The 12,928-nt window shown below is 34.7% G+C and overlaps 2 protein-coding genes across 14 annotated transcripts in view; both read right to left on the bottom strand.

Annotated features, from left to right (window-relative positions):
* LOC114282822 (putative E3 ubiquitin-protein ligase HIP1) overlaps positions 1-850 on the bottom strand; it is a 230,783-nt gene extending 229,933 nt beyond the window's left edge. Inside the window, exons 1-2 of one of the 3 annotated variants that reach the window (XR_014351304.1) lie at positions 632-770; positions 145-175 (exon numbers count right to left, since the gene is read on the bottom strand). Coding sequence is in view for 1 of the 3 variants with exons in the window: in XM_082906890.1 (XP_082763016.1) it covers positions 632-700 (69 nt within the window). In the remaining 2 variants the exon portion in view is untranslated. Of the gene's footprint in view, positions 1-144; positions 176-631 lie in introns of all 3 variants that reach the window. The other 2 variants (XR_014351308.1, XM_082906890.1) reach the window with 2 other exon arrangements.
* A 711-nt stretch (positions 851-1,561) lies between these two features.
* Positions 1,562-10,120, bottom strand: LOC114289250 (AP2-like ethylene-responsive transcription factor AIL5). 11 transcript variants are annotated; one of them, XR_014351387.1, is made up of 10 exons: positions 9,897-10,120; positions 9,633-9,747; positions 9,436-9,517; positions 9,064-9,268; positions 8,216-8,346; positions 7,833-7,937; positions 6,802-6,910; positions 6,548-6,730; positions 6,336-6,440; positions 2,016-2,148 (listed from the first exon to the last, which is right to left on the bottom strand). XR_014351387.1 is itself a non-coding variant. In XM_082906987.1 (10 exons), the coding sequence occupies exons 2-5, from the start codon at positions 9,732-9,734 to the stop codon at positions 8,314-8,316; spliced, it is 270 nt and encodes an 89-aa protein (XP_082763113.1). In that variant the 5' UTR covers positions 9,735-9,747; positions 9,897-10,120; the 3' UTR covers positions 5,569-6,003; positions 6,336-6,440; positions 6,548-6,730; positions 6,802-6,855; positions 7,833-7,937; positions 8,216-8,313. The 11 variants fall into 11 exon arrangements, 7 of the variants coding, with proteins under 7 accessions (XP_082763137.1, XP_082763113.1, XP_082763120.1 ...); XR_014351381.1 differs by lacking the exon at positions 2,016-2,148 and adding an exon at positions 5,569-6,003; XR_014351380.1 differs by lacking the exon at positions 2,016-2,148 and adding an exon at positions 5,569-6,003 and having other exon boundaries at positions 6,802-6,855.
* Between the last annotated feature and the right edge of the window lie 2,808 nt (positions 10,121-12,928).

Below are 12,928 nucleotides of genomic sequence, written 5' to 3'. Positions count from 1 at the left end.
TGAGTGCAAGTCGTAAAAAAATTACTGCTTACTAATAACTATATGGAGAACATGGACACGAAAACTCCAAGTTTCTGTCCATTTCCAAAAGCAAACACAAACTTGATAATCAAAGCATAAAATAAACCAAGCAAAAGATCTAACCTTAATGTAGGACTTGCAAGGCATGCCGAATCTGCTTATGGCAAAAAGAAAGATATTTAGAGATTTGATTGGGTAAAGAGAAAAAAATCTTAGAAGGGAAAAGCAAAACATTAAGAAAGAAGATGAAGATTAATTAATGGTATACACACTGCTACATCTTCAAAGGTACACAAGTTAAGTACCCAAGCTCAAATAAGTGCAAAATAAAACATGGACACGGGGGGAAGAGAGAGCAAAATTCAAGAGGACCCACATTCCCAAAACCTGCTTTTAAAAATAAAAAATAAAAACACACACGGGCGCGCTCTCTCGGTTTTCATGTATTTTTGAACATAGGTCCCCTGATTAACCAAAACAATTAGAAAACATAGTTTACTAGTTCTATTGAGCATGGTTACATTGGATATGCCTAAACCAAAACCATGACTATTTATCCATAAAACCATGACTATTTATCCATAAAAGAAGGGAATCAAAGAAGACTCACCAGAGTGGAAATCAGGTGTCTGAACGAAACTAACAGATTTGAAAGAAACTTGGCAGTGTCAGAAAGCATAACAGCACAAAGGCAGCAGGGTTCTGCCCTAATTTCTTCACCTGCTGGCAGATGTTGTCAGGGACATCAGATTTCTCATCCTGTGCTGCCATTGCACAAGGGGCCAATTTCAAAGCCTCCATTTCTGGAGTGACTTCCCACATGCCCCGACCCCATTTTCCCTTTCAAGCCTGCCAACGGCGATGACCACAAGGTCTTTCAATCATTTTGAATAATTTGAGAATTCAGAGAAAATTGCAGAATTATTGTTAATATTCGAGATCAGCTTATATAAAAGGCATTCTTCTCAAATGAGCATCAACTATGACAAAGTCTGTAGATAATCAACAGATGAAGAAATGAAGAAACAAAAATATGACATTCAGTCTTTTTCAGATGCTACAATGGAGGATTCTAAGGGATTGAAGTGCATAAGTCATCATTAAGATAAAACTCAAGCAAAAACAAGTAAATAAATGACTATAATACACCCACAATACATGGTTTCAATCTCTCATATTGGTTTCCTATAACCAAAATTGCAAAATAAACAGAAATCAAACAAAATTCAATATGTAATTCACTACACACATCCACAATCCAAGAAAAACAAAATAAATACCAATTAAAGTAGATCTTAATTAGCACAATCTATCCCAACTCAAGTATAAGATTCTTGAAACTAAAAAATTTACAATCACAATTAAAATAGATTGGAAAATCAAAGAAACACAATAAATTAAATCACTAATGTGTCCACAATTCAAGAGAAAGGGAAATAAGAAATGAGTTTACACATACTGTGTCACTTTTTAGAGGCAATGCAGCTTTGCCTTTCTTGGTCTTAGTTGGGGTAACAACAACACCACTTTCCACAACACCCTCTTGGAGTTGTTCAGTTTCTTCTGCAAGCTCTGCTTCAGCAACCAAAGCGGCCACAACAAGAAACATCGATTCAATTGTTGGATTTTCTGTGGTTCTATTTTGATACTAAACAAATGCAGATACCACTGCAACAGACCTGAAATATTTGAAAGCACCAGGTCCAGGATTAAATTAAAATTCTTTTTATCACTTATTAAATACAAGGGTTGTTGCTAAATTCAGAATTCAGAAATCATTCCAAGAAAAGCGATACAGGTCTTTCACCAGACCCACAAGATTCAAAACATATGAATTAACAATCAAACTAAAAATTAAATTTGGTTAACAAGATACAAGGTGTCATGCTAGTCCCTCTAAATCCCACTTTATCAAAATAACAAGTACTAATTCATCAAAGAAGATTCCAACAAACCTGAGTCCAATATAAGTAGAAAACAGGAAAAACACCATCACAACTATAATTAAGCTGTATAAAATAACTGTAGTGGCACCGATACGACTTGGACCCTTCTTCTTCTTGCTTTGTTGTAGCAGAGCTTGAGGTGTAATCCTTGCCATGATGTGTAAGCCTCAACTCCCAAGGACTACAAAATCCCAGGATCCAGCACTCAATTCCAAATCTCTATAACCAATTACCATTTAAAGGAATTTCATAACATATAAATCAAACAGCCAGGTTTTGGATCCAATCTGTACTTTCAAAGAACTTCATAGGCATCTTTGAATAAGAAACACACACAATAACCAGAATTCAAGAGGATCAAAAGACATAGATAAGTGAGAAAAATATAAACTTGGGATTTTTTTTGAAGCTTGATCTACAACCTCATACTAACAATCGATTAGACAGCTATGAAATAACAAAGAAAATTACATAGAAAAGTAAACAAAAACACTGCTTGGTTACTAAGAAAAAATTGAAGTTTCAAATGTTAAAGATCTCAACATAATTCAATCGACTCAGTACTTGACACACAACAATGAACAAAATCAAATCCTAGGACCAAGATTTGGATCGAATGATAGAGATTTACGTACTGGGAGAGATTTAGAGAACGATACAAACCATTCAAAATTTTAGTCAAAAATCAAAGAAGGTAGCGTATTTGAATCCACAACCCAACAAAAAAACAATTCAAAAACATTAACATTAACATTAACATATACTACTAATCAAAAACATAAAAAAAAATCCTAAATAATTACAGATCTGAACCAAAACTTAAAGAGAGAGATCTGAATGAAAACTTACAGGGAGAGATCCTAAATATACACTACTAAGCATTTGAGGATGTTAATATGCGCATAGGGACTAAAACTTACATATCTAAAAGAAAGCAATCAATCGATCAAATCCAAAGAGAGAGAGTGTGCGATATCGATCAATAGACTAAAAATCAATCGATCGATTGATCGATCTGTGTTCTCTTTAACATAAATTAGTATATATATATATATATCACACAGATCTAAGATCGTAGATACAGATCTATGTTCGTATATAAACAAAATCAAAAAATTAGAGAATGAGACTCCCAAAATTAATCTTCAAATCGGACTGATCGAGTGCTTTGAGCCAAGATGGAGAGAGTCGGATAGAGAAATCATAAATCGGAGCCTACGATGCTCGATCTAGTGAACTTTCACCGTAAGAAAGGGAAGAGTGATGAAGAGACAGAACCCTAGATCTATCTCAACACTAACTGAGAGAAATGAAAAAATGAAAAACGCGTGGGCCTTGAAAGGGAAAATATGTTGGTTCAAGTAGCATGCGTTTTTCAAAATGAGTTGCTTGTAAAGTATTTTTGAAACAACATTTTTCGAAAAAACGCCATAGCAAAAACGTTGTTATGGCCTAATTTTCTTGTAGTGAATTGACAAAAAAAAAATTGTGAATTGATGAAGAAAGATAATGCTGCTCACAATACTTACAAGTTGATTGAGATTGAGTTGGGGTTGATGTATGACATGTTCTTCAGTAAGGTAGGCACAATTTTTACAGTATGTGGAAGCATTCTCAGACTCATTTGCATCTCTTGCATTGTCACTGTGTTGGGCTTTTTCTTAGTTAAAAAGCCTGATGGGCATTTGAAAGGTGATCTTCCGATAACCATAATTTTGCTAGTTTGAGCCATTTGTTTAGAAATAGGTGGAGCTCTTGTGCAACTTGGTTCAGATTGGGCAATTGTTTGGGCTTGTAAGCATTACCCAAGTGAGTTTGTCACTCCAGTTTTTCATCTTCACGAATTTGTGATCACTAAAAACAAAAGATGGTCTGAGGTTATGGGACAATCTGGGTAAAACTTTTGCAACAAATATAAACCGACAAAGTTCAGCCTACCATCGCATAGAGTCGACCTTAGTATCAAAGAACTTATCATCTGTCAGCTTGGTAAGATATCACAGAAAGATTTGGAAGTTGAAACTCCACAGGCTTATACCATTAAAAGAGGTGAGTGGACCCTTGAAAAATATGGATTGGATGCTAATTGGAGTATCAAGCTAGAATTTGGCAAAAGTATTGCCATTTGGCACATTGCTACAGACATTTACTATCATTCAGAACCAGAAAGTTCAAAGTCAGTCCCAAACAAAGTGGAAACAACCAAAATATTGTCATATTACATGATGCATCTTTTGCTTTTTTGTCCTACTTTACCTTTCTGTAACAACAGTGAAAATTTTAAGCAAGCTTATCCTAATGTGGAGAAATTTTTTGAAGAAGCACAGTTTAATGGAGACGCAGGACAAATGGGAGATCATGAGTAATATATGGGTAGAGATGTTGTGCTATGCTGCGAGCTGCTCCTCGGTGAATCACCATGTTCAAGAGCTTAGGCATGGTGGACAGTTTCTCACACGTCTGGCTTCTACTTAAGCACTCGGGTGCAACAAAAATGTTGGAGAAAAATGCATCTCAACAATTGAATGACAAAGAAGACATAGAGTCAGAATTAATGGATGTTGTTGAAGATACAGGATGTTGCTTCTGATACCTTTCAAGCCTTGAATAAGTGTCAAATTTCCGGGAGATGAGCTCATGCTAGTTTGAGTCAAAACATTTAGAAATTCTAGTTTCTTGTGTTTTGCAGATGTTGTTTGATGTAGCTTTTGTTGCGTCCCCTAAAGCTTCTCGTGTTTGGCTTTGAGTTTTTTCTTGCTTTTAATTTATGTGGTTTTGTTATGGTGTTAGTTTGCTTTAATTGTAATGGCAAGGCTTCACTTGAATTGCAGTCGTTGTTGTACTGTTTCATATAATGAATTGATGGTTGCTTGATCCATGTGATAATTTTAAGGTTTCGTATAAGAGTTTGAATTACTTGATCCATGTAACAATTTTGTAAACTTGTAATATATAATTCAATGGTTGTTTTTTAAGCTTATTTTCTCTTAGTACCTACCAAATGGAGGAAATTTTCCGCTTGTGACTTCTGGTACATGTGTAAAAAATATATACTTAATATATAAAAGGGTATCTGAGTGATAATAGGATATGACATTAGGTTAGATAATTGATCATTATAGTGAAAATGATATGATTAATGAAATTATTTGGTGAGAAGGACAATTATTGTTTTGAAGGATTATGGCGCCAAAAAAGGGTTTTTATGGCGCCAAATGCACACCATGGATACGATTTCTACGACACACAAGGTACGTAATATTATGACTAGTCATGGAAAGTCATTCACTTTCAACGACATGCCATAGCATGCCGTTAAAACTTTTAATAATGCATCATATACGTCATGTTTAATTTTTCTACGACTACTTTTGCATGCTATTAATTCAAGAGACAAATCACAACGCTCATTGCTAGTCATCAAATAATTAACACAATGGCCTATTCTGCCCATCGTAGAATATGTTTAGTTTTTTTTTTTTTTTTTTAATTCAACAGGTTCTATTTCACCTGTTCTATACAATCTAAAAAAACATCACAAATAAGTTTCACAAATATATATATATATATATATAAGTATCAATCAACTACCAAAATATTATTTCAAACATCAAAAAAACTATTTATAAGTTTCAAACATCCAAAAATTGTCTATACATTACAAATCATCCAAAAACTATGTTTTCTAAACATCAAAAATTGTTCTTAACTTCAAAACCATCCAAAAAGTTCTAAATCATTCCCCCCCCTCCCAAAAAAAAAAAAAAAAACTATCTTTAAGTTCTAAACGGTACAAAATTTACCCAAATATCTTCTTACGAGTGCACCATCATGGGTTGATTCAATTGTATCAACACTCGGCTTGTGCCCTCCATATCTTTATATTAGAAAATTCATAGTAGCTTGGATTTCGTCTTCAAAAGCTTCCCTTCTTAGAGCAACCAAACTTGAAACAACATCAGTAGAAAGAGCACATGTTAGATCATAAGCATGGATAAAATACTCCCCCCCAAGAAAATAAGATAGTGGCTCGTACCTGCATGAATTAAACTGATTTGATTACTTCATAATAACAATTATAAAGTTAGCACTTAGCTCTAATTTTTGCCTAGGATAGCTCTAACTCCAACTTCTATAAAATACTCCCTCCCAAGAGAGATTACGAGACTGCCACTGAAACTAACAGTTATGGCTTTGAACAAATTTATTTAATGAGATGGAACGTGCCCAATAGGTGTTCAAGTTGTCTACACTTCCAAATCTTAAAAGATTCAATACATCTAAGAGAACTGTATGATAAAATAAGGCATGTTCTGTTTCATACCATATGGAATAGGAGAACGTATTGTAGAGGTGGTAATCACTTACATTTGCTTCAGCAGCAGGATTGACATTCCCCAATGCAAAGAAAGATCCACCAAGAATAACTACTCTCTTAACCTTGCTTGGAAAGGATGAGTCCCTTTTCATTGCCTGATCAAACAAACGCATGCTTCTTGAGTGTAAAGGGTACACACCCGAAAAATTTGAAGATGTCATTATTGTGAGAGTGAACAGAAAGGAAAGATATTAAAACTTACTGAAGCAAAATTCGTCAATGGTCCCAGTGCAAGTATGGATACTTCACCAGGATATTTAGAAACCATATCCACCAAAAATTCTGATGCCGTCTTCTCAATTTTCTTGGATTTTGGAGGAGGTAAGGAAATGTTCCCTAATCCATCAGAACCATGAACGAAGTCTGCAACACGTGGTCTTCCACCCTAATAAAGCACAACACAATTTTGAATCTCCACCTAACTAATGCATTGAAATGTGGGTAGCCCAATATTACCTCCAAACTATACCAATTATAGTCGCATCAAACAACACTGCAGTGCATCCTTAACTGTTCAAAATCAACAAACAATTGCAGAAGTGGAGAATACCAGACATAAGGTAACCTAAAAAAAAATAGGCCAGATGAAGTATGTGTAATGATAATCACCAATCCATACTGTACCTGGCCTGCCCTTATCGGGCCATCACTGTCTGATGTTAACTGTTCCATTTGAAGTATGCCTAATGTGTAGATTAGATGTTTGAAGGGAACAGCTAGTGTGGAATAAGCCAATGCATGCATCTGTTCAGATAGTAGCAGGTATAATGCACTTGTGGCAACAAGCCTTTCTCAACTCCTAAAATCCAGAGTAGCAATCTGTCTTCACAGTATTCTCTTTACTCCAAAAAAACTAAGCGTGACACTAAATATATTGGTTTGAAGAAGGAAGTGGTTTTCCCAATTCCAACCCCAATGGTTAGCTCGACAGGTTAGGCTTTGGGAGACACCAAAGGCCCAAGGTCCCCTATTCAAGTCATGGAGCCACCTACAATAGGGCATAAGCCCTATGACTTAACTGAAGTGCATGGTCTGTGGAGATTATGGTGACTGAGGGAGGTTTATGGTAGATTAGAGGTTCCATCAAGGTTTGCTAAACCATGGGTTCCTCCCCATCCAAAAAAATAAATAAATTTTCCAATGCCCATTCTAAAGTTGCTTTCTCAACCAACTCGCTATCTCAAACAAAAACTCAACATAGTTACAAGTTAGAGCCTCATCTTTCATACGAAGGTTCAAATGCCTAAGAAAAGGGAGCTTGTGATAGGTACACAACTAATGTACACTAGAGTAAAACGTTCGTAATCTCAAAGGTCAAGAAAGTGATTGTAGACTGAGTAAAATGGTGTTAAAGGATTCATTAAACTAATCCCTAGTAGTTTATAGTCTTCATTCAGTTGAATCTGAGTTGTGTAAAAATCTAAAAAACATATGATGATGCAATAAAATGTAAAGAATTGAAATGATAATTTGTGTTGGTCACCTACCCATCAGAATCCTTCTATCTCTTGGAGGGAAGCACCTATCACGCTTTCACCAAGATTAGCAATCTAGGAAGCTACAACACAAATCACAGCCTCGGGTCCATTTATCTGTTTTCCAATTATTTTTTCAAGAGAAGGAAAAATACACATTTGGTCAGATATCTTATGAAGATGTAAACATAAAAGTGCCTGTTGAAAGATTATAATGACACAAAGCTTAAAAAAAACAGACAAGCAGAATGAAAGTTCTGACCATCTTAATGCTGTTTTAAGTTTTGTTCATAAAGGAGACAAGCAAAGTGAAAAAAGAGAAAAAGATTGAAAGAATGTGGGGGGAATGAAAGTCGAATATTTAGAATTGTAAAAACAAAGAGAATTTATTATACCTCACCCATCAGATAACCAACGAAAGAAAGGAGAATTGATGCTAAAAGTCCAGCAACGGTTCCCTCAACACTAACAGCTCCTTCGGTTCCCCTTGGAACTATCTTAAATGTCGTGACTCGTGACTAGATACCTGCATTAAAAGCAGCAATTTTAAAGCATGCACACCATATATATTTATTTCATTGAACATTTTGTAGGAGGTCATTAATGCTTGGATACTATGACGGAATTGACAAAGAAAACTTGAAAGGCTCCTGGGATACACAGATAAATTTTAACTGAGAAACTCACAGAACCAGAATATAACCTGGAGAATGCATCTACAGTAAATCAAGTATCATGTCGATGACTCCAAAATTCAAAACACACATTTTCTACTAACTTGAGGTGCAAATAGCATACTTTAGGATAGATAAATCTCTTAAGATGCTACTCATGCTTCCTAGGATAAATCTCAACCATTTAAAGCATTTGACACAAATCACCGTCCTCAACTGGACCAAAAATCAATCCCGGGAGTAGAATTTGTGGGCTCCATTCAACATACGAATTGCAATAATTTTAGCTTCCGTTATTCAAGATATAATCCAGTGCATGTAATACTAACATATAACTGGCAGTAGTCTCATCAAAATCTCAACCATCAATCAAAACTCAACACAACTTTTAAGTTATCATGTGGCAGGATGGGAACCTAAGATAGCATGATAGATCACCTAATAACAAATTTTATGCACAATAATAACAACAAAGGTTTTATAACCATACCAACCTATAAAATTTACTGCCATAAATGAGAATCCTAAAAAAACCTAGGAAACCACAAGTTAAAAGATGCACCACTTACGTTGTTTTTCCATATGCTTTTCCTATTTCACTTGAGACAGTATCACTCAATTTAGTACAGAAACAGCAGATAGCTTGTGATTTAATTCCATTTAATCTAATTAACACAAGCTTGTTAGAAACTACATAGTCACATCATCGCATTCAAACCACCAGTAGAGAGGCTGTTTGTCTTTGAGCAGCAGCTTCTTCATCATCATAGGCACCTGAATTACCAACACCAAAATAAAATAAGAGCCACTAAGTGACCATAATCCTAGAAATAATTACGAAAAAAAAAAAAAAAGGAACTATATTAATTGGAACATACCAAGATATGTCTATGAAGAAACATATATATATACATAATATGAGGAGAGAAGTGATATTGAACCTTGTCTTCCTTTCTTGTTTTGTGATTCATTCCAGCAATTCTTGTCCCACAAATGAGCTTCATACCTTCCTGTCCATGATGCCTTGAGCAATCACAATAACAGTAGCCATTTAAGTAAAGCAAAAGAAGACCGTTAATGGGACTGAAACTACAGTATTAAATTTGAACCAAATAGGAAATCAATTTCTAGTAATTACCAAAATAACCAGGGGGGAAAGAAGCTGGTTATCCTTGAAGGAAGACACATGCATAAATTTGCTATCCTTATTCTTCAATCTCAGAATAAATTTCGTAATCATCCATCTGGAAAAACTACCAATAGGAAAAAAAAAAACAAACAAACAAACACAAAACACAAAACACAAAAGGAGAGAAAGAGAGAAAGAGATTGAGATTCAGATTCAGATTGAGAGGCAGATTGTTTGAGAGAGAGAGAGAGAGAGATGGAGATTGCAAGATACCTGATGTGGTTTCAACTTTGGCAAAAGTAGCGGCCCTGATAGCAGAAGCACGGAGGTGAAGACGATGCAGGTGGCTCACTGGTGGTCACGGTGGCGCAATGGCAACAGTGAAAAGCTGTGGGGTGGAGAAGAAACAGAGCATTACAGAGTAAAGTAACGAAGAGAGAGACACGACAGAGATACTAGTATATGGAAGGGTATGGTTTTTTTTAGATTGATATTAGGGCTCAAGAGTTGGGGTTTTGATTTTATTTTATTTTTTTATTTAATTTTTTTTGGGGTTTGGCGTGTAAAATTTTTATTTTGGCGTTTTTGTTTTTTTTTTTTTTTTTTTTTTTTTTTTTTTTTTTTTTCCTTCTGTTCGTACCTTTCATGATAGTAATTGCGTGTTGTGAAAAATATAATATTTTAAACAGTTGACTTTTTGTGTGTCGTGAAAAGTGAAATTTTTAACGGTTACATTTTTGTGCGCCGTAAAATGTTCAATATTTTTTAAAGTTAGAGTGCGCGTGTCGTGTATAGTGGATGTATTAACGGCATGGCATATACACGTCATAGAAAGTTCATTATGTACAGCTAACATTGCAAGTTGTAAAAAAATCATCATTTAATGCATTCACAACCTACGCAATAGACATGTCGTAGTTGGAAAATTATTTACAACATGCAAAAAAAGGAAGTCATAAAAGTGAGAAACTATGACTTGTATTTATTGAATGCCATTGATATAAAACTGTAAAAACCCACTTATTGCCATTATATCATTGTTGGACCACCTACTTTAAAAAATTCGCCAAAAAGTGGCAAGTAGTGGCTAATGCCAGCAACTGATCGTGGTGGTGATATGAATAAATAGACAAATTAAGTTGATAGATAGGTACATAAGGACAAATAGAGAGATGATACTTAGAAAGATAGGTAGATAGTGGATAAATTGACTGATAGGTAAAGGTAATATAATATTTTTAATTATTATCTTTTTAAAGTTATAACTCCCGTCCTCTGGTAAATTACCAACATGTGTTAATATTTGGGTTTAATTCCCATTAAATCATATTAATTCATCGCTAAAAGTCAGTCTTATCATAATGGTCGCTAAAAAAAGACTTTTGTGATGATTTTTGAATTTGTCGTTAAAAATTGACAATTAGTAACATTTTTCTGTGAAAATTTTTTAAACTATCGCTAAAATTTAGAATTAGTGAATTTTTTTGACGAATTTTTTAAATTGTCGCTGAAAACTAACAATTACTAACGTTTGTTATTAGTATTTGAAGAAAAACGTTGCTAATTATCAAATGACCTATTGGGCAATAAATCAATCTATTGAAACCTACACATAAGTCCTATATAAAAGTGTTTTGAGATATGTAAAAATATATTGAGATTCATTCTCTCACTTGTTTGAAAGAGGAATTTCCACTTCTACATAGGTTGGTAGTTAATAAGGGAGAGTCCTTAAATTCAATGCTGATAAGGAATGAGGTTGTAGGAGAGTGGGTGTTTCAGTTCAAAAAGGAGCTATATGATTGGGAAATGGTGGAGGTTACTAGAATGTTAGCCCTTTTAGAGGCAACTCCTGCAATCAAGTCAGAGACAGAAGATAAACTGGTTTGGACTACCTCAAAAATAGGTATTTTTACAATTTTATTTATGTATAATTTTCTGACAGCCGGGTTTGGCACACCTCTTTCATCTAGTAAATTGGTATGGGTGAAGTACATTCCCCCCTCTCCCCCCATAGAATCCAATTTTTTGGTTGGCTAGCATGGAAAGGCAGACTAAAGACAGTAGATTTTCTCCTACGAATGGTGTAATGCCCTCAAAATAAACCCATAATCATCCAACAATAGCATGCTTAAACGTAAGAGAATAAGGCATAAATATATTCCATCAGAGTAGTCCTTACAAAATGTATTACATGTTGACATCAAAAGTAAATGCCCTATGGGCTTACAACTTTCCAAGTCAACACTTGGTTACAAAAAGAGAGTACTAACTCTATACAAAGAAAGCCCTTGGCTTAATATACATGTAATACAACAAAACAACAAAAGAATCCAACAGCCTCAAGCCTCCTAAACTACGTCCTTGGAGGTGGCATACTACCTGTACCTAAAAATAATGTCCCATATAGGGTGAGCCACAGCCCAGTAGAAATATATTAAACCAACTATAAACAATGACTAAAATGAAAACATTCGATAGATGGTTCACACTTATACTCCAACTCATGTCATATCACATTTTCCGTTTCTTACTCAACTTTAAGTTTGAAAACAAGGCTCAGAACCTGGCCAAGCAATTTAATGAGGTTACATCCCATTACTAAAATACTTTCGCAATTCATGATGGATACACATTTTGGTGCTGTATCAATAACACATAAAACCACTTCCATACTTCACAAATGGTACATATTTTAGTGTTGTATCCATATAACAAAAACACTTCCATACTTCACATATGATACACATTGTAGTGCTGTATCAATGGAAAATAACTTCCGGTTTAGAGGTCCATCCCCTATCTTCCCCTAAACCGTGGAGTACATCCCCTATCTCCTCCCACACAACATAGTGCATATAAACAATTATCATACACACAATCAATCAATACATAAGGTTAATGTATTATTCCAACCGTCATATTCGATGACACATTCCATTGATTAGTTTTAGTTTGCCTAATTATCATGCATTGTCTACAACAATCAAGACTATCCTCCACCGATAGCCCAAAGCAGTTATCTTTAAACAAGAAATAAATGCATCAAATGGATAACATATCAACATTTGTCTAGGCGAGCGATAAATTAATCCAACTCCACCCTTTAATCCCATACCTTTCCAATTTGAATATTTCATATTCAATTTCTCATTTCCCAAAATTAATTATACAAATTAATTTATCAATAATTAGGGCTTTTTCCCATAATTACAACACCAACCCTAAGGTTCCATTTTCATCAATAATTCAACACCGAGTCCATTTTCCAATGTATTGCATACATAAAGGTTTATATGTTTGAA

This window comes from Camellia sinensis, chromosome 2, assembly GCF_055761805.1.
Source record: "Camellia sinensis isolate YWXY chromosome 2, ASM5576180v1, whole genome shotgun sequence".
Classification (NCBI taxonomy): Eukaryota; Viridiplantae; Streptophyta; class Magnoliopsida; order Ericales; family Theaceae; genus Camellia; species Camellia sinensis.
Note: the sequence above shows the minus strand (reverse complement) of the source record. Positions and strands in the feature narration are given on the sequence as shown.

What these genes read in the sequence shown, in the direction of transcription:
- LOC114289250 (XM_082907011.1), bottom strand. Translation starts at nt 9,734, where the DNA reads ATGATTACGAAATTTATTCTGAGATTGAAGAATAAGGATAGCAAATTT. An exon ending in TTTCCCCCCTGGTTATTTTG is followed by an intron (nt 9,518 to 9,632) that starts GTAATTACTAGA and finishes TGATTGCTCAAG; the next exon opens with GCATCATGGACAGGAAGGTA. An exon ending in GACAAACAGCCTCTCTACTG is followed by an intron (nt 8,347 to 9,215) that starts GTGGTTTGAATG and finishes CTTTTAATGCAG; the next exon opens with GTATCTAGTCACGAGTCACG.